General features: G+C 43.2%; 1 protein-coding gene across 12 annotated transcripts in view; it reads right to left on the bottom strand.

The window, feature by feature from the left end:
- Positions 1–26604, bottom strand: part of Greb1l (GREB1 like retinoic acid receptor coactivator) — a 265843-nt gene that overhangs the window by 42004 nt on the left and 197235 nt on the right. For all 12 annotated transcript variants that reach the window (XM_050148823.1, XM_050148822.1, XM_050148821.1 and 9 more), the window contains 7 exons: positions 25334–25453; positions 24216–24353; positions 22203–22388; positions 18416–18742; positions 17178–17306; positions 16500–16634; positions 12697–12894 (listed from right to left, as the gene is read on the bottom strand). In XM_050148823.1, coding sequence (XP_050004780.1) covers positions 12697–12894; positions 16500–16634; positions 17178–17306; positions 18416–18742; positions 22203–22388; positions 24216–24353; positions 25334–25453 — 1233 coding nt within the window. The remainder of the gene's footprint in view (positions 1–12696; positions 12895–16499; positions 16635–17177; positions 17307–18415; positions 18743–22202; positions 22389–24215; positions 24354–25333; positions 25454–26604) is intronic.

The raw sequence follows: 26604 nt of genomic DNA, 5'->3' as shown, positions 1-26604 counted from the left end.
AAAAAAAAAAAAAAAAAAAAAAAAAAAAAAAAAAAAAAGAAAGAAATATTTTCGAGATAGGGTCTCTTTATGTAACCTTGGCTGGCTTAAAACTCACAGAGGTCTGCCTGCCTCTGCTTCCTGAGTGCTAAGATTAAGTGTGTGTGCCCTAAAATAGGTTTTTTATTTGATTTTTATGTATGCATGCATGTACCTATATGCATGTGCGCACCTATATGTATGCATTGTGTACCTATATGTATGCATATGTGTACCTATATGTATGCATACATGTACCTATATGCATGTGTGTGCAGTGCCCAAGGAAAGCAGAAGAGGGCACTGGTTCTTCTGGAACAGAGTTACAGACATTTTGGAGTCACTATGTGGGTGCTTGGAATTGAACCCAGGTCCTCAGCAAGAGCAGCCAGTGCTCTTAACCACTGCACCATCTCTCCAGACCCCCTAGTTTTTTTACTGGGAACCTATACTTGGGAGATCGTTTTCAGTTTCCACCTGAAGTGTCTCATTTCATTGTGAACGTTTACAACAGGAGGCCACTGTGATGTCTTTTGAAAGCAGAAGACCTGTGATGGTCACTCATCACTCAGGAACTATTTATTGGTCATTGAGTCTGTGAAGTGATCATCAGGGGCTGTGCCAAACCTGAGGATACAGAGAGGAGTGAGACAGGCGGTGCCATGATGGGGGCAGCTAACTCGGGGGGGGGGGGGGGAGGGGGAAGGAAGCCAGCAGAACAGAGGGGATCTGCAGGAGCTTTTTATTCTTGTCTGGAAAGTGGGGAAGAATTGGGCCAGCTGAAAATGAGTCCTTAGCAAAGAAGTAGTGGCAGCCACAACATTCAGTAAGAAAAGATCAGATGTTCGACATCAGAAATAAAAGGGAGAATGCAAGTTAAATCCAAAAAAAAAAAAAAAAAAAAAAAAAAAAAAAAAAAAAAAAAAAAAAAAAAAAAAAAAAAAACCCAAAAAACTTAAAACTGTAAGAAAGAAGTAGGTGGGAAAAACAAAAGATGTTTCTCATTTCTACAAAACTCACCAACAACACAGGAAGAAGCCAGGAAACCCCTGAATTAAAGCAAACTAAAATGACAGTTATGCAACTCCAGGTACATGGTCAGAAAGCCGGTAGGAAGACCGGAGAGCGGCAGAGACATTTACTTCTGTGAACACGTCACCATGCACGGCAGCCAACCCCCAGTGGGGTCGACATGGCAACAGAGGAGTCCTCGCTTGTCATGAGGAATGTGCAGTACAACAGTGGAGATGGGAATGGGAGAGAAGGACTTGAGGGGAAACACAAGCCCAGGCTTGAAGACAAAAGGAATGTGCACCAACACTTCAGTCTACAGGGACGGGCGGCTGCGATCACATTAGCAATACAAAGTCCCAGTGAATGGTGTTAGATGAGATGTTGTTTCTTCTTGTGAGAAAAAGAAGTCACAAGTAGGAACAGGGAAAATGCTAAGATGAATTTGCTTTTGTTTTAGAATTGGAGGTCTCAATATGAACTCATTACTTAAATGTAAACTTAGAAGTAAAGAGGTGTGTGTGCATGTATGGGTTAAGACACGCACTTACACTTTCTAGTTCTGTCTGCCAACTGTGCCTAAAATGGCATAGCAATCTCATTACCATAGCAATAAGCGTGCCAATGCCCAGATCTGGGCTTTTAGATACCCTTTTCAATAAAAGAATCAAAGCTTTTGGGGAAAAAGTTAGTCTCAGGAAAAAGACAGGGAAATATAGAACAATCTTGGCGGCCAGTGAATCGGCAAGCCTGACCCCCCGAGTTGATCCTGGACCGCACAAAAGCTGGTTGTGGTGGCTTGTGCTTTTTTTTTTTTTTTTTTTTTTTTTTTTGGTTTTTCGAGACAGGGTTTTTCTGTGGCTTTGGAGCCTGTCGTCCTGGAACTAGCTCTGTAGACCAGGCTGGTCTCGAACTCACAGAGATCCACCTGCCTCTGCCTCCCGAGTGCTGGGATTAAAGGCGTGCGCCACCATGTGGCTTGCGTTTGTAACCGCAGCATTTCCTCGGGTGAGACGAGAGGCAGAGAACAGCCAGGGAGCTCGCGAGCTAACCTGGTGTATGCATGTCAGAAACATTGAGAAACACACTACCGTGGGGCTGGGAAGATAATTCAGTGGTTAAGAGCACTTGTTGCTCTAGGTTGCTGTAGCAGAGAAGCTAAGTTTGGTTCCCAGGAACCACATGTGGCACACAAGTATCCATAACTCCAGTCCCAGGGGATGCAACGCCTTCTGACCTCAGTGGGGTAGACACACCGGTGGTGCAAACACGTGCAAACAGAACACTCCTGCACATAAAATAAAATGAAATCTAAAATAAAAAAAGTTACAAAGAGAAAGAGAGGTAGAGAGGGCCGGGGGTGGGGGTGGCAAACCAGAGTCGGCTCTCCTAGTAGCCCTGATAGAGACCAGAGCCAGGACAGGTTTCTATTTTTTTTTTTTTTTTTTGGTTTTTCGAGACAGGGTTTCTCTGTGGTTTTGGAGCCTGTCCTGGAACTAGCTCTTGTAGACCAGGCTGGTCTCGAACTCACAGAGATCCTCCTGCCTCTGCCTCCCGAGTGCTGGGATTAAAGGCGTGCGCCACCACCGCCCGGCCCAGGACAGGTTTCTAATAGCCCTTGCCGGGGACCAGGCCTTAGTTTGGGCTTACTGGAGGTGGCTAGTACTGAGCAAACGCTTCTCCAAGAAACCACAACTCAGGGGTAACCAATCACCAGGGACCCCTTGGCCTTCTGTGTCTCAGCAGAAGACCACAGTCTCCTGATAATTAAAGATAGCTTTCCTACCCTGCTTCAGGAAGGTCACTAACACTAGGACCGTCCACCAATCAGCACCCAGACTAATCTTTCCTCCACCAATCAGCACCCAGACTAATCTTTCCTCCACCAACCAGCCCCCAGACTAATCTTTCCTCCACCAATCAGCACCCAGACTAATCTTTCCTCCACCAATCAGTCCCCAGACTAATCTTTCCTCCACCAATCAGCACCCAGATTAATCTTTCCCCCACCAATAAATCCCAGATTAATCCCTCCTCCCTGGACTTCCCCTAACTCTCCTCAAAAGGAGTTTGTGACCTTCTTGGGAGGTGGCCATGCACCACCCCAGCGCGGGAATAAAGCGCTCTTGTTTATTACATATTTGACTGTAGATATTTTCTTGGGGTCTTCTCTTGGACCGTAACAAGAACCAACTCCCAAAAGTTGTCATCTGACCCCCTGACACACACACGTGCGTGCGCGCACACATGTACACACATGCACACACACTGCCTGCAAGAGATTCTAATAGCCAATGCTGGAAATTCTGAGCAACAACATAAAACAACACTGATAGAAACAATCCAGAGGTTAAAATTAATATCCATGGGTCATTCTGGTAAGAAGGAAGGGAGGGAGGGAAGAAGAAAGGAGTTAAGGAAGGGGGAATGGTTTTCCTTCACAGAATTCAGTTAATAAACTCCAAACAAATGTTTGGAAATGACAGAATCGCTGTTTTGACTTCTTTTTTTCCACGTGGAGAGTTTTTATTGGAGGGAAGGGAGCAAAGGGAGCGAAGGGGCGCACAGAGCAGCCAGCTTCATGGGAAAGGGGGAGTGTACAGAGAGAGCTAGGAAGCTAGAGAAAGAGAGAGTGATGATTGTAACTGCTGGCCGACAGGGGGCACTGCCAGCTTTTCTGCTACTAAAGTAGCTTTTTACAGAAATCGTTTCCATTTTACAAAAATCCAATGGTACTGAACATCTTTCCATGTGTTCATCACACACACACACACACACACAAACTATTGGGATACTTCACCTATAATCTGTCTTGTCTCTTTATAATTGAGTTGTAATGAATCTTTAAGTATTGTTGATATAGTCTCCTACCAAATATATATGTTTTGAGAGTGGTCTTATATATATAGTACAGGCTGGCTTCAACCTTCCTAAGTAGTCAAGGATGCTCTTGAAATGAACTCTTAATCTTCCTGTCTCCCATTCCCAAGTGGTGAGATTACAGGTGTGTGCTAACATGCCTGGCAATAGATATATGGTTTTTAAATAGTTTCTCCTATTTCCTGGGTTATCATTTCTCTTTCTTGAAACAAAAGCATTTTCAGCTTTGAGGTGGCCAGTTCATGTATTTGGGAATGTCTAGCTTCTGGTGTTCTAGCCAGTTAAGACAGGCCTGGAGAGTTGTGATCCCAGCACTCAGGACGCAGAGGCAGGAGGATCTCTGTGAATTCAAGGCCACCCTGGTCTATATACCGAGCTCTAGGACAGTCAGATAGCCAGAACTCCATAAAGATACCTGTCTCACAAAAAGAAAAAAGGAAGGAAGGGAGGAAGGGATGGAGGGAGAAAGAAAGAAAGAAAGAAAGGAAGAGAGAAAGAGAGAGAGGTCATCAACTAATGATCTGTAGCTTAAATGGCCTCATACTCTTGATTCTCCTGCCTCTGCTTCCTGGGTGCTGGGATCATGGGATTACAGGAATAGACAACCATTCCAAGACCAACTTTATTCTTTCGTACATGGGTATCCAGTTGTCCCAGCACCGTTTCTTTAAAAGCCTGTTCTTTCTCCATTAAACTACTTGGCACTCTGGTAAAGGTTCAATTAAACATAAATGAGAAGGCTTTGTTTTTCTGGGCTCTTATATCAGTTTCATTGATCTGGGTGTCTGTCCTTCTGTCTGCACCACACTGGATCACTGAAGTTTATTTCCCATACTTGGACAGCAGAGGGAGGCAGATTTCCATAAATTTTTTGGCCAGTCTGCTATATGTATCAAGTTCCAGGACAGTCAAGGCTACAAAGAGAAACTATAGATCAAAAAATTGCTTGAAATAATTCTTTTGCTGTGTAGTCTGGTGTGTTTATATATGCTTATATTCAATTTTTCTCACTTTTATCATTTTGATTATTTTATAATATGTAAACCATAAAAGCTGATGCATGAAAGTAGAAGGGAGGATATCTGGAATGAAGAAGTGGGCCAGCTGTGGAGGAAAGAGTAGGCAGTAAGAGCAGACACATCTGAGTACATGTTACAGACATGTATATGACACTCTGATGAAACCTATTATCTTGTGCAATTAATAAGTGCTAAATGTGTAAATTGCTTTAAGCGTCAAAAGAATATAATCCTTTTGTAGCTCTTTTATTCCTTAAAGAGAAACATTTTCATTAGTTTCTGGTGTAGCCTTCATGTTTTGTTACTTAGAATCCAGAAATGGTCACAAGCGTTCACAAACAGCTGCTGTGAGAAAAGCCACCTCTGCTTGTTCTGTCTTTTTTAATTTAAGTCATCAACGATAGTTCTACTGGGTAAATAAAAATTATTCTCCAAAAACATCATGGCCAAGTCTTTCACAGTTCACCAATCCACAATAAAAAGTGGATTTTTATTAAAAAGAGTGTTGGATCCACCCAGGAAACAAGTAGAGGAAGTAGGCCTCTGGGTTAGTGCTACCAGAATAATCCATATTTTTGGGTTTTGGATGAATGGAAACTTAGGAAGCACAAGCATTCTTTTTTTGAGACGAGTTGCCACTCACTGAGTTCTAGAAGGGAAGTAGCTAGGAACCATTTCTTTTCTAAATGATATTAATCTGACTCTCTGGAAGCTGACACTGGATGGTACCCAATCATTGCATCCCTGAAGAAATGAACAACTCTAAACATCTTGAGTGAGGAATCTTCTTGGATATCCAAGGTACCAAGAGACCACATTGGAGGATTTGTGTCCTCTCTTTTCATTATTGAAGAATGCAGAATCTAGATGTGCTGAAAGAAAACTTAGACATTAACTTAGGGTCCTCTTCGTAGAATAAGAAAAAAATCATCTCCCTTGGGCAAGTTCTCTACTGTGTACGGGGCTAGAAGGGAAATAGAGCCAAGAACACATGCCACATGTTTACGGGACCCACAGACCAAAAGCGATGACCAGAATAAATGGCCAATACTATTGGAGATATTAATACTCAGGGACCTCTTGGATGTCCAGGAATCAGTGAAGATGAGCTGGGACTGTTCCAATACTCCATTGACTATTTGAAGAAAATAGTATATTCTGATATACATCCTGATTCTTGATTTTTTAAGCAATAATTTTCTTTTTTAAATACCTAATTTTTATTCCTTGCCTTTCCTATCAAAGAGATAACAATCAAACAAGCAACAACAACAAACCAAAACAAAAAACTGTTAGTTTTATCCATTCATCTTCTCTGTGGATCTCTGTGACAGATTTCTGCAAAGTTATGGTATGCAAAACAAAACAAAAAATGAATTCTTAAAGATATGAAAATCAGGCCAGGTATATAGCTCAGGATCGAATTCTTGCTTAGTGTTCATGAGGTCTTGAGTTCCATTGCCCCCTCCTTCTTCCTACCATATGACACATGAAAATCAAGAAATATTAAATCATTAAAACATTCTCAGTTTTTTTTTTTTTTTGCCAGGTGGTGATGGTACACACTTTTAACCCAGCACTCAGAGGCAGAGGCAAGTGTATCTCTGTGAGTTCAGGCCAGCCTAGTCTTTAGAGTGAGTTTCAGGACAGCCAGGGCTATACAGAGAAACCCTGTCTCAGAAAAATAAAATAAAATAGATCTCAGTTTTTAAAATTTATTTCAACATGTACTTTTATCTTAGTTTTTTTTTTTTGTTTGTTTGTTTTGATAAAACACCATGACCAAAAGCAGCTTGGGGAGAAAAGGGTTTATTTCACATCGCAGTCACTGACAGAAGGCATGGGAGGACCCTGGAGGTGGGAAAGAAGCAGAGACCATGGAGGGGTGCTGCTTACTGGCTTGTTCCCTATGGCTTGTTCAGCTCGTTTTCTTATAGAACCCAGGACCACCAGTCCAGGGTGGCACTGCCCTCAGTGAGCTGGGCCCTCCCACATCAATCATCAGTAAAGAAAGTGCACCACAGGCCAGTCTAGTGGGACATTTTCTCGATTGAAAGCCTCTTCCCAAATGACTCCAGCTGGTGTTGTGTTTAACAGAAAACTAGCTTACCCCCATATTCTCTTTTTACAGAAACAAAAATGAAACCATAAAAGTTAGCTAAAATTCCACTAGCTGCTTTCGGAGTCCCTTCTGTCTGGGAGGACGCACCCTTCTGTCTTCTCACCGGGGAGAATTCTTTAATCTGGGTTTGAGAGACAGTGAAAGCCTGCACTGTGAGGGTTGCTTGGATTGCAGGGAAATAGCTCCCGGCCTGCACAAGGACAGCATTCTAGACACACAAATGACATTCAGCGCCATGATCTTGTGTGCCTAAGAGGGTACACCTATCAGGCTTGTGTACTGAAGGCCTCTACTCTTGACCAATAGTAAGTTCTGGAATGTGTTTCCAAAATTTGAGTTTGCAAGAGGAATTCCAAATCTTATCTATTATTGTTATCTTTTTCTTTTAAGACACATTTTCGCTTAACAAATCAATTTTTAAAATGTTATGAAAACTTGGTTTAGCAAATATTTATGACCTGTCTGCTAATGGCTAGATAGCCATGTTCCCTGAATGTTTCACTTCGTGGCTGAAGAGAAAGTTCTAGAGGCACCCACCCTCATAGCTAGGGAATCTTAAGGATACATCTGAGTAGTACTGGTGGAAGAAAAGCTGGGAAGTTTCTGGAAGCAAACTAAGTCCAGATATAATAATAATGGAAAAGATCAATGGTCACAGTGGCAAGATAGCTGGGACATGCGAGTCAGGGAGCAGGGTGCTAGAGTCGGGTGAGAGGTGGGGAAGGGACGGGGAACACGGGAGCCAGGGAGCAGGGTGCTAGAGTCGGGTGAGAGGTGGGGAAGGGATGGAAGCTCAGCATGGCTCTTCTGGTTTGGCAGTTGGAAGAGGAAGCCGGGCAGGGTAGCCTGTCTTTGGGAATGGGTGGAGTCAACTGATAGAATGAGAACTGGTTGGAAGGAGAAGGAGCAGGAGAGGAGGCACTAACAGTGGGGTGGGGCAGCTGGACTGAAACAGAAGGGAACCCTTCTGTCACTCAGGAGGATGGGGAGTGGAGAAAGGTAAATAAGCATGTTTCCAAAGCCAGGTAGTGGTGGCACACTCCTTTAGTCCCAGGATTTGGGAGGCAGAGGCAGATGCATCTCTGTGAGTTTGAGGCCAGCCTCGTCTGGTCTACAGCCAGGACAGCTAGGGCCACACAAAGAAAATCCTGCTTTAAAAAAAGTTTCTAATTTTGAAGGCAAGATGGTTTTAATCTGAAGTTTTTGAGCTTTTTTTCCCTCAAGGATAAGAATAAAAGGGTGTCAGCAGCATTCCTAAGAAAGAAGTTTGAGACCAGACACTCAAGTCTGCCAGAGTCTGTGCAGAGTGGAGAGACGGCCCCATAAGCCAAAGAAGATATTAACATGGAGGTGACTGGGAAGATGCCTCCACTCGCAGCAGCTGACACTTTGATTATGTGCCAAAGGACTTTGCGGTCTGCGTTAGGAGCTGTTGAGTGGATGATTCCAGCAGGGCATGGAATCATGCTCTTTGGCAGGTGGCTGCAGAGGAGAACGGGCCAGAAGGAACTGAAGACTGTTTAGGACACTCTCTGGGTCACACACCTAGACAGGAGTGGACAGGTAGGTTCTGTTTGCACAGGGGAGTTTCCAGTGTTTGTCCCTTTGTTCTGGGTCAGAGTAGCTTCCCAAGATCTTCAGCCTTCACTTGTCACCACCTACTAAGTGCGTCTTCTTTTTCCTAATGAATATTTAAGTGACCAACAGGGAGAGTAAAGTTGGTGGGGTGAGGAGGTATGTTTCAGAAGTGGAAACGTTTCTTCAACCCCTTAAGTTAGCCTCCAAATCGCTGCCAATCCGTGCCCATCTGGACCAGATGATCTACTTGTAACCAATAAGTAGCTCTGGAGTCTTCACAATTGTGAGCATGTGTGGGGACCAGATTTGCTTCACTGGTCCCATCGGTGTGGCGCATCCTGTACTGGTGCCACTGCACCTGTTCCCATTTGATGGACATGTCACGTGCACAGAGTGGGGGAGCCCCCAGCTAAGAACAGTCACCAATACTGACCCCATGCACTTTGAATTGAGTGACTTGGGTTCTTATTGTGTTTGTATGGTAGTGTTCTAATCGACACAATGTAGAGTTTCCTGAATTGTTAGAATTTTAGATTACTGGGCAAATTTGTAAAGGTTTAACCCATTTCTTTTCTCTTTTCACCTTTGAACTTCTTTGTATTGCTTTCTCTTGTCCTCCCTTCTTCCCTCTGTCCTTCACTCCCCATCCCCTCTTTCCTTGATCAGAATTTGAGGTAGAGACCCTGAGCTGGGTCTGCAGCGACGCAATGGGTTCTATTTCCATCTTTCTCCTTCAGGCACACGTGAGCTGCCAAGGACAGGCCCTTTCTAAGTGTCTGGCTGGCCGCTGAGATATTCTCTTTAGGGAAACAGGGTCAGGAAGAAGACCATGAAATCAGTTCTTCTCCCTCCATCCTACCCTCTGTTTCTTTGCCCCATTCAGAATTGTGCACTTGCTTGGTGCCAGACCTAAGAGAGGCCTTAATGAAGCTCTGGCATTCAACAGTGAAAGCATGGATTTCCCTCGAGGGTCTGCCTCTGTGTCCATGGGCAAGTTCAGCTCTCCATTTTCATGGTGAAATAGGAGGAAACTGAGTCAGATGGTTTCTGGGGAACCTTTTATTTTAATGGCTATCATAGTTAAGTGGTGTTTTAATGAGTAATTTCTTACTCCATCCTGGGCAACTTTTCTTTACACATTAACACTTATATAGACTTTCCTATTAGCCAGTATGTGTTCTAAAATTATGAAGGTACTTAAATATGAAGACACATTTTGGTATAGTTATAATATGAAATACTACATATTCATTAAGAATGTTGCTTATAAAAACTTTTCCTGTCAAGTGGTGGTGGCACACACCTTTAATCCCAGCACTCAGGAGGCAGAGACAGGTGGATCTCTGTGAGTTCGAGGCCAGTCTGATAGAGAGAGTTCCAGAACAGGCTCCAAAGCTACAGAGAAACCCTGTCTTAAGACGCCCTCCCCCCCGCAAGAAAAAAGCTTTTTCTGGTCTGGAAGTGCACTGTGATAACAGGGACAGACACAGGCAGGAAGGAGTGCAGCACCAGGTGGTCAGTAGTCTGTTAACAACAAGGTTTTCATATTGGTGCCCTTGACTATGGAATTGCACATGTTTAATTTTGTGGGAATTGAATGCAGAGCCTCAAACATGCTAACTACATACCCTACCACTAACCTGTAACCTCAGTCTACAAATGTCTACATTTTCTACTTTGTTACTTTCATTTTTCAAAATAATACCACAGGGTCAGAAAGATGGCTCAGAGGGCAAACATGCTTGCTGTCTTAAGTGTGACCCCTGGACCCCACAGTGGAAAGAGAAAAGCAACTTCCAAAAGAGTTCTTCTTTGACTCTAGCACATGTTCTGTTTCTCTCTCTCTCTCTCTCTCTCTCTCTCTCTCTCTCTCTCTCTCTCCTCTCTCTCCTCTTCTCTCTCTCTCTCTCTCTCACGCACACACACACACACAAACACACACTCCACAATCATGTTTTTTTCTATAATTAAAAAAGAATGGTATTTTTAAGTATATAAAAGTGACTGTTACTCCAAAAATTTTCATTTTCATTTTAGAAGAATCTTTGGAAGTCTGTATAATTTTTGACAGACATTGTCAATATGTGCAGAATCCATAAGCTACATTTTTTTTTGAGACAAGGTTTCTCTGTAGCTTTGGAGCCTGTCCTGGAACTCCTTTTGTAGACCAGGCTGGCCTCGAACTCACAGAGATCTGCCTGCCTCTGCCTCCCGAGTGCTGGGATTAAAGGCATGAGCCACCACCGCCCGGCCTTAAGCTACATTTTCAAAACTTTGAATTCACTAAATTTTATGTTTTTGAATATAATGAAAATAAAATCTTTAAGTAAATTTTGTGTGACAAAGCTGAGTGAAAAATCAAAATTATAATTCACGTTGTTTTCTAGATCTGCCTATAACGTGACTCCCACACCAGATTAGACGCCTATAAAACTGATCAGATTCTAGTATATGTCTGAAGAATGGCAATCTTAAAATACACAGAAACACTCTGAGCTCCGAGAGGAGGGAGGGAAGGCGGACCGCTGAGAGGTTATTCTGGAAAAGGCTCTTAGATGATGCTCACTCAGATAGGTGCTATATGACGTGTTTGCTGAAACATGACTTGGGATATCAGACCACAAACCAAGGGACACTGTGAATGCAAAGGATGTAAGTAAACCAGAGAAGGCACACCCTCCATGTATGGAAGAGAAAAGCCAGGAGGAATAGCAGGTCGGGTTACGTGGACCTATGGAAGCCCATCCACTCCCCCACAGTGGAGGGGAGGAAAGAAAACAGAGTGACCGGAGCTGAGTTGTCCTCCTTTTGCTTATTTCCAAATAGCCATTACATAGCTTGGCATGTAGAGATGTAAAGATTAAAAGGCAGACTGTACTGAGGCCTCCTGAAGCTGTGGACAACATTCCCTACGTTCAGCCAGATAGGCGGAAGCCTACTCTTGGCTCGCCTGGCCCCTGAAACTCGTAAGGGAAGGTTTCATATGCAGCCATGCTGATCCATAGTAGCCAGGAGGCTGGGAGATGGCTCGGGCTCCCTAGATACAGTGGGGAGATCTTTACCTTAGAAGATTCCCTGGAAATCTGGATAAATCTGACAGACGCTGTCCATTGGTGTAGAATCCATAAGCTACATTGTTAGAACTTTGAATTCATTAAAATTTCTGTTTTCAAATACAATAAATAATATTTTTTTAATGTGGAAAAAAGATTAATCCTCCATCTAACATCTGTGTCTTTCCCCCAGATAAGATAACCAGAAGGAAACTGACACTTAAAATTTTCTTTTTAAACCTGGTTTGTGCCAGGCAATGGTGATCTATGCCTTTAATCCCAGCTCAAGAGGCAGAGGCCTGGTAGTTCAAGGCCAGCCTGGTCCACAGAGCAAATGTGAGGACAGTCATGGCTACAGAGAAAGTCTGTCTTAAAAAACCAAAACCCAAACAAACAAACAAATAAAAACCTGGTTTATAGGAAAACGAACATTGCCTTAGCTATCCCAATTTCCTAAATTCTTTATAGCTCTTTATAATTCTAGGCAAATTTTATTTTCATGAGGAGATATATTTAACACAGACTTGTAAAATTTTTGTTTTCTACCATTTCCATGTTCTAGAGGGAAATGTTTCCTTGTATTTGACCTCTAAGCTCCTGGAAAGAATTTTAACTTGGCTTCTTGTTGCTGATGTGGAAAGTAGTGTTCTGGTGTCTGCGCTGAAAATGCACTGGTAACCTACTAAGTGAGAATTCACACTGAGAAATGACCTGCCTGGGCACAGGAAGAATTCAAGTGGTGTCGAGCCAGCATCCCCACAGACTCTAGACTTTCCTAAGCAGATGGCAGTCCCACACATGACATCACAAACTTATGCTATCTGGCAAGCACACACATCAGTTTAGCCTTGGCCTCCAAGGGCAAAAGGTCTGGGTCCTTAAAGTTTTTTTTTTAAGTTATTTTTATTACTAAAGAATGTTTTAAATGTCTTCTGAACATTTGGACTAAGTGAGAGAAAGGGATGAAGGGATCTAATGTTGGAATAAACAGAAACTCAGAAAAGTTCATTCTCACCTGATTGTCGGACCCGTTGGAGAGTTTGCTGGACCAGAACTTCCGATCGTGGGACGATGATGATGAAGTCCACTTTGCTAAAGTGGCCAAGGTCCAGACTCTGGCTGCCACTGTCCGCAATTGCACACACCTGGGACAATAGTCTTCTGGCAACTGTGAGCTGTGGTTGATAAATTTGGAAGGTTTCGTTATCTACATCTAAAATTAAAAAAAGTTATAAGAACAATATTAATTTAGTTCTTTGACAGGCATTATGAATCCATATGGAGACTTAAACACAGTGGAAAAGTGATGTCTTGTGGATGGACCTCTAAAATTTGCCCGTGTCCCTAAACCTGACTCAGAGGCTATGCTAGAGAACTGCACGTAACAGTTTTACAAATGAATTATTTAAAATCTGGAGGGCAGGCCACACTGTCACAGCTGGACCAGGACTTGGCTGCAGAAAGGCCATATTTAGGTCTTTAGGATTCTCAGTACTGTCCAGTGCTCAAGCCCAGGCTGCCCAGGGAGGGAGGCAATGCTGCAGGTCTAACACTGCAGGATTCCTTTGGTTCTCTGGATGATACCACAGTGATCATTTCTTCTTCATCAAGTCAGCTGCAACATGGCCTGAAATACCCTCTCTGTGACCAGATAACATGGCCTGAAATACCCTCTCTGTGACCAGATAACGTGGCCAGAGACATAACCTTCACCTTTCTTCCTGTTCGGCTTGGCTTTGTTAGCTCGTGTGAACTGGCAGGCCTAGGAGGTGCAGTCATTGCCAGGGCTGAGGCCAGGACTATCCAGAGACCTGCCTTGTGACACAGCTAGCCGGGCTGTCAGTAGTGAGATGCTGTACTGTCCAGATACTCTATTAATGACAGAAGCTCTTTATTACAAGTTTTTACTAAGCCACCAATCCCTGTACACATCCCCCCCCTCTCCACAGACAACAGAAGATCCAAGTATAGTGAACAAAATGCCTGGACAGGGAACTGCCATGCCTTCCTGAAAACGTTGCTCCTTATCGGGGACACGTTCTGGCAGTTTAGCTGAAGTGAAATTACAAGGGCCTAATTAACCAGTGCTCCCTAGTTATCTAAACTGAGGCACAGCTGGGGCAGCCGGTACGCTGGACACTGACTGCAAGTCCCTGCTTGCTGACAGAATGAACAGACCCACAGAGCTTGATGTTGTGTTTGAGGGGCAGGGCTGGGAGAGCAGCTCGGTGGTAGGGCCCACCTGTGGATGTGTAAGGCCCTGAGCTTGATTCCCAGCATTAGAAAAGAAAAAGTAATACTAGCACAAATAATTTTGTTAGATGAGTGTTTTGTCTGCATGTATGTCTGTGTACTATGTGCATGTCTAGTGCGCAAGGAGGCCAGAGGAGCACACTGGGTCCCCTGGAACTGCTGTGACAGACATTTTAAAATAGCTATGCAGGTACTGGGAATTGGACTGGGGTCCTCTAGCCATCTCTCTAGCCCCTATATAGTTGTTTTTTTTTAATTTTTACCCTCAAAGACCACCATTGAAGGGGCTGAAGAGATGGCTCAGTGGTTAAGAGCAAACATTGTTCTTGCAGAATATTGGAGTTTGTTTCCCAGCACCCACATCTCACAACCTTGGGGAAGCCTCTTCTGATCCCTGTGTGCACCCAAACATAGCTGGCTTACATTCGCACAAACACACATATATACATAAGTAAAAATTAAAAATAGTACAATGAAACAAACTTGCCTTCCAGCATCAACAGGTTATTATTCATCCCGCAGCCCACAGGATGGCTGGAAACCAAATGCATATATAGACTTGTATATATAATTTAACTTAGCAAACTATGAAGTTTGATGAAATATAAAACATTTATCCAAGGAGAATTTTTGTAAATTTTTTATTATAATTTTTAGTATTTGTGCATGTGTGTGCAGGTGTGCGTGTGTCTGTGCCAGAGCCATGCATGTGAAGGTCATAGGGCACTTGTAGGAGTGGGTTTTCTCCTTCTACTATGTGAACTCGGGGTTTGAACGCAGTCATCAGTCTTGGTGGCAATTACCTGTACCCATGGAGCCATTTTGCTGACTTCAAGCAACATTTCTTTTTGTTTCTTTATTTAATTATTTTATTTATTTATTTTGAGACAGGGTCTCACTATGTAGCCCTTGCTGTCCTGAAACTTACTATGTAGTAGACTAGGCTGGCCTTGAACTCACAGAGGTCCACCTGCCTCTGTCTCCTTAAGTGCTGGGATTAAAGGTGTGTGCCACCATGCCTGGCTGATATTTCTTTTAAAATGTAAAATTTTTTAAAAAAATGTGTATAGTGTTTTGGTTGCATGTATGTACCTAGTTCCCCCAGAGGCCAGAGGAGGTGTTGGATCCCCTGGGACGAGAGTTATAGATGGTTATGGTTATGAGCTGCCGTGTGGGTGCTGAATGAAACCTAGGTCCTTCCTCTTGAAGTGCTCTTAACAGCTTAGCTATCTCTCCAGTCCCTTTACACAACATTTCTTAAACAGGGAACCAAGGATATACTTGGAGATCTTTATGCATTCTGGGAATTAAGAAATATTTATTTATTTAATTTACTGTTACATGTGTATGCATAATGTGTGTGGTGTGTGGGAGTGCATATGTGGAGGTCAGAGGACTTGGTTCTCTTTTCCACCTTTATGTGGGTCCTGGGCTTCTAACTCAGGTCACTGGCTTGGGGTATAAGCAGCCTTTACTTGCTGAGCAAATTCTAAACTTAATAACAATTCAAAACAATTATAAACCCATTTTAATGTGCTGAATGATTGCTGTATTACCAATATTGCCCAAAAGTCAAGATACTTTATAGCCCATATTCATTTTTACTTTTACAAGCCCTGTTGCTACCTTCATTGCCTGAATGATCTTCTAAATAAAATGATGCATTCCTATCCAGAGGAGGCCAAGTGGCCACCATTAGCAGCTTATGTGTAGAAGGGGTATATTCCTTTTCTCTTTGTTTTTCTATTCTATCTGATGACATCCCTATAATCAATGAACTGGGGAAAGAGTTTTTAATACCAAGGAACACAATCTAATAATCTGCTTCCTCCTCCCTGGCCTGCTGCCCACCACTGGGGCCCCTGACTCTTACTGTGCAGGTGATGGGAAGTGACATTGTTCTGTTGGCCTGGAAGGCCTCAAATTCCTGAGACTGCAGAGTTTTGCAAGCCAGGGAATAAGGGAAAAGTGAGACAGAGTCCTGCATAGCCTACATCTACATGATGAGTTTGGGGCCAGTTCAGGCTAATAAAATCCCCCCTCTCTCCCTATCTCTATATCTATCTATCTATCTATCTATCTATCTATCTATCTATCTATCTATCTATCTATCATCTATCTATCTCTGAGGATTCCTAGAATCATTATACACAAAAAGAGGAACTTCATCTGAGTTCAAAGCCAGTTTAGTCTACAGAGCGAGTTCCAGGACAGCCAGGGCTACACAGAGAAACCCTGTCTTGAAAAACCAAATAAAATAAAATAAAGCCAGAAAATACTCATACACATAAAATAAATAAATTAATTAACAATTTTTAAAAAGAGGAACCCTTTAAGGCAAAAAGATATCAACTTTAAGAGCAGTCTTTGCAGAGGAACAGGAATCTCTTAGGGAAAGTCCCAAGGAGAAGGGCACACAGCAAGGCTGTCCCAGTCTGCACTCAGCAAATGAAAGCCTTTGGATCGAGGACTCCTAAAACCCTGAGCTGTCTGTCTGTTTGATGCTAGCTTCTACAGTATGTGTCCCAAGGGCTGATTCCTTCCTTCGGCCTCAGGCCACATTACCCAGATTTTGTGTGGGGATCATAGCAGCAGCCTCCTGAGGTGACACACACTCGTTAAGGTCACCATTGAAAGGGGTGACCACACTGTCTCCTCTTCTTTGTTGCATTTTTTCTAGCAGCTTGTCCAGGTCATCGCCTGTGTCAAAATACAGTGGATTTAAGAAGGTTATAATGAGCAGCTGCCGAGTGGTTCTTATCAGCATCAGAAGAGATGACTGGGCCGAGCTCTCATCAAGATTTGTGAGACGGTCTGCAATTGTGGTGGAATTCCTCCCTGGCCATCTCTCCGCAGTAAGAGCCATTCTCGATGGCATTCACCTCTGTGAGCTTACAACCAACACACTTTCCACGCTGGCTCTCTTTTGGCTTGCATCGTGTACAAAGGCAGGCAAAAAGAGGCTCTGTCTCTATCTGACATAGGAAAAAACTCAGATCCAGGGAGAGACAGAGAAAACAGCAACAAGGCCACAGCTGAGCCAGGTTCTAATCCCAGCATACTTGTGCCTTCCTCTGGACCTCACGTGGTTTCCTGTGGTGGTCATCACCATGATAAACCACTCTGAATGGAAACTCCACCACCAAGCCTAAGCCCCATCTTCATCCCCGACAGGCTGAGATTTAAATTCAGACAATCACGCACCTAGGGCTGGCAGGGAGGCCCAGTCTTATGACCACTTACCTAATGAGGTGGTTCTGAAGTGCGACGCCAGGAAGCTGACCTTTCCCGTGATGAGCTCATAACTAATTTCTTTCAAAAACTCACTTGTGGTAAGCATGCTCTCTGCCAGAGCCCGGGACTGATGCTGACCTGAAGGACAGAGAGCAGGGTGGTGACTCATGCCTGGAGCTAATGCGTGCTGCAGCATTGGCTATGACAGCTGCAGAAACGACAGACTCTAGAGCTGCAGGGACTGAAGAAGGTCATGAATGTCAGTTTAAAGATTGTCTACAGCAACAACAACAACAATAAAATATTTGTAATTGATACCAGCAACTAAATGGAAATGACATGTTTTATGTTGTAATTGTAAAAATGTATGTATGCATATATTTAAAGGCAGAGAAGTCCAGGAAATGTAATAGTGTGTTTACATGGTTGTTGTAAGGAATGACCTGAAAAACAAGCTTGTGTGGAACCATTTTTGAAATTTAAATATGAATGATCACACAGCCAGGAAAAGCTCTCTAAAACCCTGACATAGAAGTGTGGACAGACAGTTTGGCTAGAGTGGGGATGGGATTTGATCTCTTTGGTAGGAAGTAGTGAGAGCCATTCAGTGAAGAGAAGAGAAATGACAGTCTGTGAGTGCTGAGGGCTGGGGGGACCGTCCCCGGCAGAGTCAGCACAGTGCACAGCTGGCGTTTCTTTACTTCTTAGGGATTCCTGGAGGGTTCGTGGCGAATGGGACTGGCTGGCACTGGCAGTCTTTACAATTTAGCTGTTGTGTGTGTTTGTATGTCACAAATGCATGCAAGACCCTAAAAATCAGAATAGGGTGCTGGATTCCTCAGAACTGGAATTACAGAGAGTTGTGAGCTGTCATGCGGGTGCTGGGAATTAAACCATAGTCCTGTGCAAGAGAAATCAGAGCCATCTCTCCAGCCCCAACACTTGCAAAACCTTCTAAGGACAGAGTTACATGAGATGAGGGAATCTGCTTCAACAGTTAGCTTTTTTAAAGCTTTTAAAAATCTTTTAGATTGCCTCCAGAACCAGGTGCTGAGGCACCAGCCACACTGAGGGCTTTAACACCTGATCTGAGAAAGATAGGGAAGTTAAAATTGGGAGGAGAAACCCAAGCCACAGTCATTAGTCAGAGAATAATTGTGTGAATGCTGGAAACATCCAATGGTTACTTTTCAAATACATATGTTAGAATGAATGCCTTAAACAGACAAAGTCCCAGCCCGACTCACCTAATACAACCACACAAAATTCATTTCCTCTGATTTTCGATGCACAAATTGCTACGACATAATCCGGTAGTCTCTGATAGTGTTTGGTCTCGCTGAGAAGCCTTAGTGTCTCTGAAATGCCCTCTGCCAGAGAGTTTTGGGTCACGATCACATGAACCATGTCTTGAGACACACTGGCAGCTAATCTAGCAAGCCAGGGGAGCTGTCCCGGTGACACGGGTGTACACGGAGCACCCATCTGCGGGGTTCGCTCTCTCACAGTAAATTCCTGCATGGCTTTCAGCATGATCTGCTCAAATTCTTCCCTGAGAGGTATCTGGTCAGGACCTATATTGAAGAGAAGTACAGCTAGAAGGGAGAAAACACATAGTGCCTCACACCCCAAATTTCTCTAAACCCTCTACACTCCAACCAGCAAGTCCGTGCTTTTATCTCGCAGAGGTCCGAAGTCATGGCTCGTACGATTAGGAAACTCCCTTTTCACCTCTCCCTGGCCTCAGCTTTTAGAACTTAGGCTCTGACCCCTATCCTCTAATGATGTTCTTTTTCAAGGAGGATTATGCTAAGGTAAAAGACTGTTGCGTGTCCTGGGAGGTGATCACTTCCCAACCTTGGAATTATAGATTCTGCTAATCACTAATAAAATGAGCTAATACACTGGTGTATGATCAATTTTAGGTTCCATTCATTTTTTATGCATAGATACTTAAAATATTTTAATGTATTGTATTCACCTAAATTTGACATTATTCGTAAGAAAATGAATTATTTTCCTAATTTACATGTTACACAGCCTCCAACTTTCCCCAGACAGAATACTCCTGTCATCTCATTCTCCTTCCATCCTCGGGATTGTTAAATATGACATCTGGCCCCTTTGCCCAGCCATAGTTCAGCTAAGCTCTCACTGATGACCTGTGGCCCCGGAATTAGAGGGATTTTGTTTCTTATTGTCTTTAGAAACTTAGCCAGTCTTTAGAACAGAATCAGAAGGCATTCAAGTGGCACAAATCAACTAAGATTTCTACCTTTAGTTTAAATGAAAACCTAGGGGATAGAGTGACTTGTTCTGCTTTTTCCCCTGGTGTGAATCAAGACTTGAAACTCAAGGGTTCCTGTCAGCAGGGGCCCACTCTTCATTGTCTGTGATCTGAAGCGGACACTGGCTCTAACCCCAGGCTAGAGCACAGAAGTGAGGATACAGAAGACCTCTGCCTGGAAGGCAGCTCAGAGTCAGAAACTATCCCTCCCTCTGATGACAGTTAAGTGGTCTCCTGGCCCTGCTCATTTCCATTTTTGGAAAGTAAGAAATTAAGGGGCTTAATTATTATTTTTTAAAGACAAATGAGATTATACAAAATAAAACAAAAAATAGAACACACTCCAAAAAATAAGTAATTTATATTGGAGAAGCCACTTTTCCAGGACTGGTTGAGGGCCAGGGAGAATGGAAACCTCATAGATAGCTGATTGTTTTCTGTACATAGAAGCAAGAAAACAATAATGCTTACATCAAATTTGTTTCTGGAGCTAGAGTAATAGCCTGGCGCATGAGTGAGGCTTTGGATTTGATCCCAGGGTACCACCCGCCCAGCCTAGAACATTGGTTTCTTACATCCTCCCAGCCCTTCCCCTTCTAGGCAGTGGTGAACAGTAAGGTTTTTGACTTTGTTTTTAAATCAGTTGGGAGTCATTCAACCTCCGATCTTCATTCAGCTTTAACAAACTGGAATCAGGGTTTGTAGCCACCACAAGTGGCTGATTTTGTACCACAAAATGAAGAGAAGGTGGTCATTTTTTATAACCTTCTGTCGGAGCACATGACGAATGGAAAGCAGGTGGCAACTTTCCATTTCCCAGTGTCTTCCATGAAAACCTGAGAGGTTCAGCGGCCCTGTTTACAGTTGTGAGGGAATCCAGGGCAGACCAGGCGCTGGCAACACATTCTCTTGGGATATACAAAGAATCCATCAAAGGCATTTGGGAAAATAAAGTGGTATAGCATGCTCCCAGAATTCTTTGTAATCTTAAAACTCATTTGTAAAGTTTTGATCGAATTACTGTTAAGAAACAAAAAGTGGAGGGATCATGTGCTCAGGTTCAGACAGGAGAAGATCTCTTAGGAGAACACATGGTCCCCACTTCTCCATCTCTATCACTCTCAGTTCTGGCTGGATTCTAGCAGCCCAGGAATGGTGACTTTCTCTGTGAGAGCTGTCTCCCTCAGCATCAGCTCTGATGGCTTTCCAGATGGAGCCACCATGGTAGGGAAGAACGCATTTTCAGTAGACCTGGAGCCATCTGGACTTGCTGATTCAATTATTTACTTCAAAAGGGTTTTCAGTTTGTGAAATAACAGAAAAAATTTTAAGTGGCTATTATAGAAAAGTCCCTTTCTTTCCAAAGACTCTTGCTTTTCTCTTTTCTTGTCAATGTTCAGAGAAACAAAGTATTAACGCTGTTATTTTAGAAGTTTGGATAACTTTAAAAAATGTCTATAATCGATGCATATGTGAAAATATGTGCTTCTCAAAATTAGAGGGGCAGAACAGTTTTTAAAAGCATAACAGGACAACTTGTTGGAGGACAGCGAAGTCCCCACACACACCTAGGTGAAAGGAAGAAGAAGGACAGAGGGGGGAACAGAAGGATGGCGAGGGAGAGAGGAATGAGCTATTTATGCTATACACTAACATAAATATGTTTTATATATACATGAAATATATAAATTCTAATGCATGAAAGTAAAATTCTGGAGAGAGGTGATCCTGAAGAGCAGAAAAGAATCTTATTTAAATCAGAAATGTCTAAGCTAAGAGATTTTTAATAATTTGAAAGAAGATATTTTATTTTTGTCATGTGGTTTATTTAATTAACTAGGACCCTGGTTTTCTTGGAAGGTTATTAAGGTTGAAAAGAAAAGACAGAATTCGGGCCTGCTTGCCTTACAGAAAGCACGGTGCTCTGAAGTTCTGTTCTCACTGGTTCTGGGGGCGTTTTTCAGATCTTGGAAGACAGTCCACAGTCCAAAGTAGGGAGATTTAAATTTATGACCCCAAAGGAGCCAGAACGAGGTGATTTTTATAATTGTTTTACTTACCAACAAGAACATTTTCAAATTACAGGCTTATTATAAAAGCAGGTTCCATGGGAAATGTGGCTTAAAAACCTGTCAGGGTGGAGGCCATATCGAGGTGGAGCCTCCTGGGAAGTGAGGGCTCCTTGCCAATGCTGCTACATGACCCTGGAAAGGCTGTATCTGGCTTGCTGAAAATTTTGCTTTTTAAATACTATCCCAGTGTTTTTGTGGTTTCTTAACACTGCAGTACTTTGTAACATTAAAAAAAAACAACTCATAAGAACATATAAAAATTTTTGTATGAATTTGCACCTCAAACATTTTCTTAAGCAAATCAATGGCATGAAATCCCAGAGAGAATATAATTAGGCTGCATATTTGAAGGCTCACTGAAGTTTGCAAAATAAAGGGCATTTCAATGTAAATGCTGCTGAGCCACCAGTGTTCTGCAGGGACTCACCTAGGTTCAGAGGTTCATGACCTTTGCTTCCCCCTTTCCTAAGGCCTTCCTTCCGAAAGGGTTAGGGCGCATCTTGAGACTCGACAGTAGGGGGAGCAATTGTTTCTTTTATGACAAGCGTGGAGAAAAGGGAAGGAAAAAGTCAGAAGACTGGAAAGATGAGTCAGGCAGGCAGAGGAATTGAGAAGGACACAATGCATTCCAAGAAAAACAAACAGACAATTTCAAAGGTTGTGGGAACAACTTACCTAACCGGACAAGGTACTGTATGGTCAGAAGGATCATGCTTTCCACACTCAGGAGCTGGGTGCTAGCCAACCCCAGCTGCTCCAGATCCTTGTTTTCCAGCTGGGGGATCTTGTAGCAATTCACCAGCAGAGGACTCACAACAATGTCACCAACATTTCCATAGAAATAGGGTAAAGTGCCATAGCCTGCCCCCCAAAAAAACACGTCAGTAAGCACTTTTGAGTTCCAGTAGGCACACCAGTTCAGTGAAACTCAAGGATGCTCAGAAGTCCTCTGCCCTCCGAGAAGGCTGCCTTAGGGAATTCACCTGCATGCTGCACATTCTATAGAAACTGAGGGGCCACTCCAGTTACATCCCGATTTTCCACAGAAGGTTACTGTGAACACTATAGTTCTGCTACAGAGGATTTATGAGATGATAAATAGTTCCTAATCAACTTTCTTTTCAGATGAGAAAACAAATATGACAGCATTTCACTTTGCCAGTGTTCTGGGAGATGGGGGAAGTTAAGCCAAGCTCACTGATAAGCCAGTGTTCTGCTAAGGAGCAGTAAACACCTAGAGATCTCCTACTTACTTTTCTATATCAGTGTTTGGTTTTTTCAGACTTTTATGTGGATGAATATTTTGCCTGCATGTATGTCTGTGCACCGTGTGTGTCTGGTGTCCACAGAGTTCAGAAGAGGGCGTTAGATCCCCTGAAACGCTAGCTAAGGATGGTACGGGAACTGACCATGGGTTCCCTACAAAAGCAGCAGTGCTTTCAACAACTTGTCTGCCACTTTAGCCCCTATATTGGTGTTGTTTTTTTTTTATTAGTTTTTTTTTTTTCCTGAACGTCAGGGGATTCTTTAAAGTACCTTATATAGGAGAGAAATCCATTGAGAAGGTACCTGCTTTGGTGGTGCAGTAAAGAGAGGCACCCCTCTCTGCAAGACTTTCTTTCAAGACAGGGTCCCACTAAGTAGCTCTGGATAGAACTCAATAAGTAGACCAGGTTAGCCTTGAACTCACAGAGACCTCCCTTGTTGAGAGTAAGGGCATGTGCCACCACACCTGGCCACTGTGAGACTTTCTAAAAGTCAAGTGTCAAAGGAACAAAGGGCCCACATTCCTCATCTTTCTAAGGCTTAGCCGCATCATGCGGATGCCAATAACCTCCCCAGCCATATGGAGTTTAAACACTGGGATTCCCCCAATACTTCCAGTCCCAGGATCAGTGGATAGGGTGACCTGATAAAGCTTGAAGTAAAAACAGCCAAGTCAACAGAATCAGGCCGGCACAGGAGCAGACAATGACTCATGGAAGGCACCCTGCCTGCTTTATCATGGAAAGAAAACAGGCAGTCTCCCTCTGGTCTAGACCTGCCTGCCTACGAGGCCTTCAGATATGGGTATGAAAGGTACTCACTTATTGGAGAATGTAAGAGTTGGAATCCTAGAATTTGGACTCCTAAACAACCTTCTACTTTCACGGACAGCCAGCAGTGGGGGAGGATGGCTCCGCAAAGATGCTGACTCACAGAGACAGATGCCCCAGGGCGAGCCTGGTGTTCTGATGTGAGGCCTGTTAGTTGGCTTAGTTTGTTTCTTTGCTTTGAGGTTTGGCCCTTTCCTCAATCTGTCTACTTTGAGCAGACTTTGGCATACAGCTCAAATCTCAGGGTCTGATGGTTTTCTAAGACCCTTCCAGACAGAGGTAAACCCCCTCTTCTAAGACTTCCTGAAGCTGTTGGCTGTGAAGCTCTACCCACTCTCATAGTCCAATGGGTCAGGATGTTATCCTCGTGTAGAACTGTTGTTTCCTAACTCCCCACTGCACAGAGACTCTCGAAGGAAAGAGTTTTATTCTCAGCTTCAAACCAGATGCTTAATACTGCATGAAGGGACTGGCCAAGGAAAGCTGATACAATCAATAAAGACAAATACACATACTCATGGGTGTGTGAATGAACCCACAGACCAGGGGCTGGAGACACAGGAGTCTAGACGATGGAATTCTTCTCTCTTACCTATCAGGATCACTGGTCTAACTCCTGAGTTACTCAGCAGGTTTTCAGGAATAATCACAGTTTCCCCTGCAGGGACAGGCCGAGGCTGGAGAATTCCAGTTAACTGGGTCTGTGGAACTGGGGTAGATAAGAGGGGCTCTGGAAAGAAAAGACGGTTTGACAAGAAAGATTACGCTTAGGGGCTAACTGGAAAACTTCAGAAGCCAGTGAAGTTTTAATACTTCAGAAATGTTAGAACTCTAATAGTTTATTGTGTATGGTTTCCTTTTCACTTACATACGCATTACAGAAAATTAGAAGAAAACAGGTAATCAGTCACAATCATTTCACTGTGGATGACGACCACTGAGGGCTTCTTCTAAGCAATCTTTTGGATTTGGCTGTGCAATTTATATTTACTATGCCCTAGTGACCAAAGGTGTGGTTTTCCATTACATGAAGCTGAAAACAGAAACATGTGTCAGAGATACTCATTATTAATTATTTCTACCTGGAAGCAACTGTGGTAACATAGTGCCATAATTCTTTGGATATGTGAGATTTTTTTTTATCAGTTTTTAAAATTATTTAAGCAAATTAAAAAGGTTTTGGGGTGGGAGCACTTGCTACTGTCTACTTAGAAGGACAGGTTGACAAATGTGTGAACACTTAGCTGTGGACACCTTTGGTCACGGTCTGGTTAGTATGAAGGAGAGCCAGGTAACTTTTCCTATTATAGGCATAGACTAAACCATGAAGCCAAAGTAATCAAGACGCATCATCCAGAGAAGAAATCCTAGAAGGCCAACTCTCACACCACTGCTGACAAAGCAAGTCCAAATGTGCCCGTGGTGGTGACGTTGTTTGCATCAGACCCTATACAACAAATGTATACATGTTTACAACAAATTACAACCAATGACAAGGCTAAGATCAGCTGTGATAGTACAATGAACTTATAGGGAAGGACTATGTTATGGAGACAAAATATTAACTATCACTATCAATACCCTTACATAATACTACTAATCACAATAATTGATGGAGGGCATTTACCTTCAAATGATAAGGGCAGGAACAGAACTTATCTCTGCTAATAAAAGAGAAACGTTTAACTATATCTTCAGTTAAAATCTCACCAGTTCTTGAAAGAGGGCGAACTGTGGGAACAGGCACAACTAGAGCAGGTTGGGAGACGGGCGACCCCGGATACCATCCCCGGTGTCGTTTCTTTGGTGGGCCAGAAATGAACATATTAGCTGAAAACAAAAAGGAAACACAGTTTTGTCCGCAGCAATGGAGAAGAAAGAAAGAACAGCAAGGGATCATAGGGTCTTTGCCTTGATCTGCTAAGAGGGCCCAAGTCACTGTCCTACGGGCAATGGTAGAGTTGAAAAAAGTCACGCTAACAATTCAACACCACACCAATAACTGCAACCACGTGCTGTTTACACGCTACAGTTTATACAGATTATTTCATTCTATTGACATCTCTGTTAAGTTATGGGGAAAATCGACTTGGTAAACGAAAAAAAAAGTATCTCGTGCCATACAAATCCTTTCAAATAGAGTTTTGTGCTTTGGTAAGTAAAAGATATGAGTTTTCAAGGTTCTTCACTATAATTTTGATTAAACACTTATTTCCCAGTTAGTTTTAACCACATAGAATCACCAAGGCATTTAACAGTTAAGCAAATTTAAGCAAAAGGAAGGCTCTACAATGTGTGTTTGGATAATTAGCTGTTGAAATATCTGTAGCTCTGGGCTAACGGGATGCTTTAGTTGGTAAAGTGCCACACAAACATGAGAACCTGAGAATAACCTTCAGAATCAATCTTAAAAAAAGCCAAGCTCAAAGGCGCATCCCTCAAAATCAATGCTGTGCCAACCAGAGGATCCTGGGGAATCACTGAACAGCCGGTCTACTGAACCTGTAAACTCTAAGCTCAGCCAGAGACCCTGTCTCAGAGGATAATGTGGAACGCTACAGAAGACAATCAATGTAGACTTTCAGTCTCCACTCACTTGTAAGTAAGTACACAGCTCCCCTCTCTCTCTCACTATCTCTCTCCTCTCTCTTCCTCTTTCTCTCCCCCCTTTCCCCCTCCTCTCTCTCTCCCCTCTCCCTTCTCTCTCCTCTCTTTCTCTTTCCCTCTCTTTCTCTCCTCTCCCTCCCTCTCTCTCCTTTCTCTCTTCTCTCTCTTCCCTCCCTCCCCTCCCTCCCTCTTCCCTTTCTCTCTCTTACACAAGATAGAAACTCACTCACCCACACACCCTTTCTTTCTCTCTTACACATACAGGACACGTTCACCCATATTCATATCCCTACTCCTACCCCTGCCGTCCAGCCCTGGTGGACCCTGCAGCTTAGTAAGGCCTGGGGAAGGTCCCCTTGATCCTTGGTGGAGTA

This window comes from Alexandromys fortis, unplaced genomic scaffold, assembly GCF_014885135.2.
Source record: "Alexandromys fortis isolate MF-2015 unplaced genomic scaffold, M_Fortis_MF-2015_v1.1 scaffold_4, whole genome shotgun sequence".
NCBI lineage: Eukaryota > Metazoa > Chordata > Mammalia > Rodentia > Cricetidae > Alexandromys > Alexandromys fortis.
This window is presented reverse-complemented; position numbering and strand designations above follow the sequence as displayed.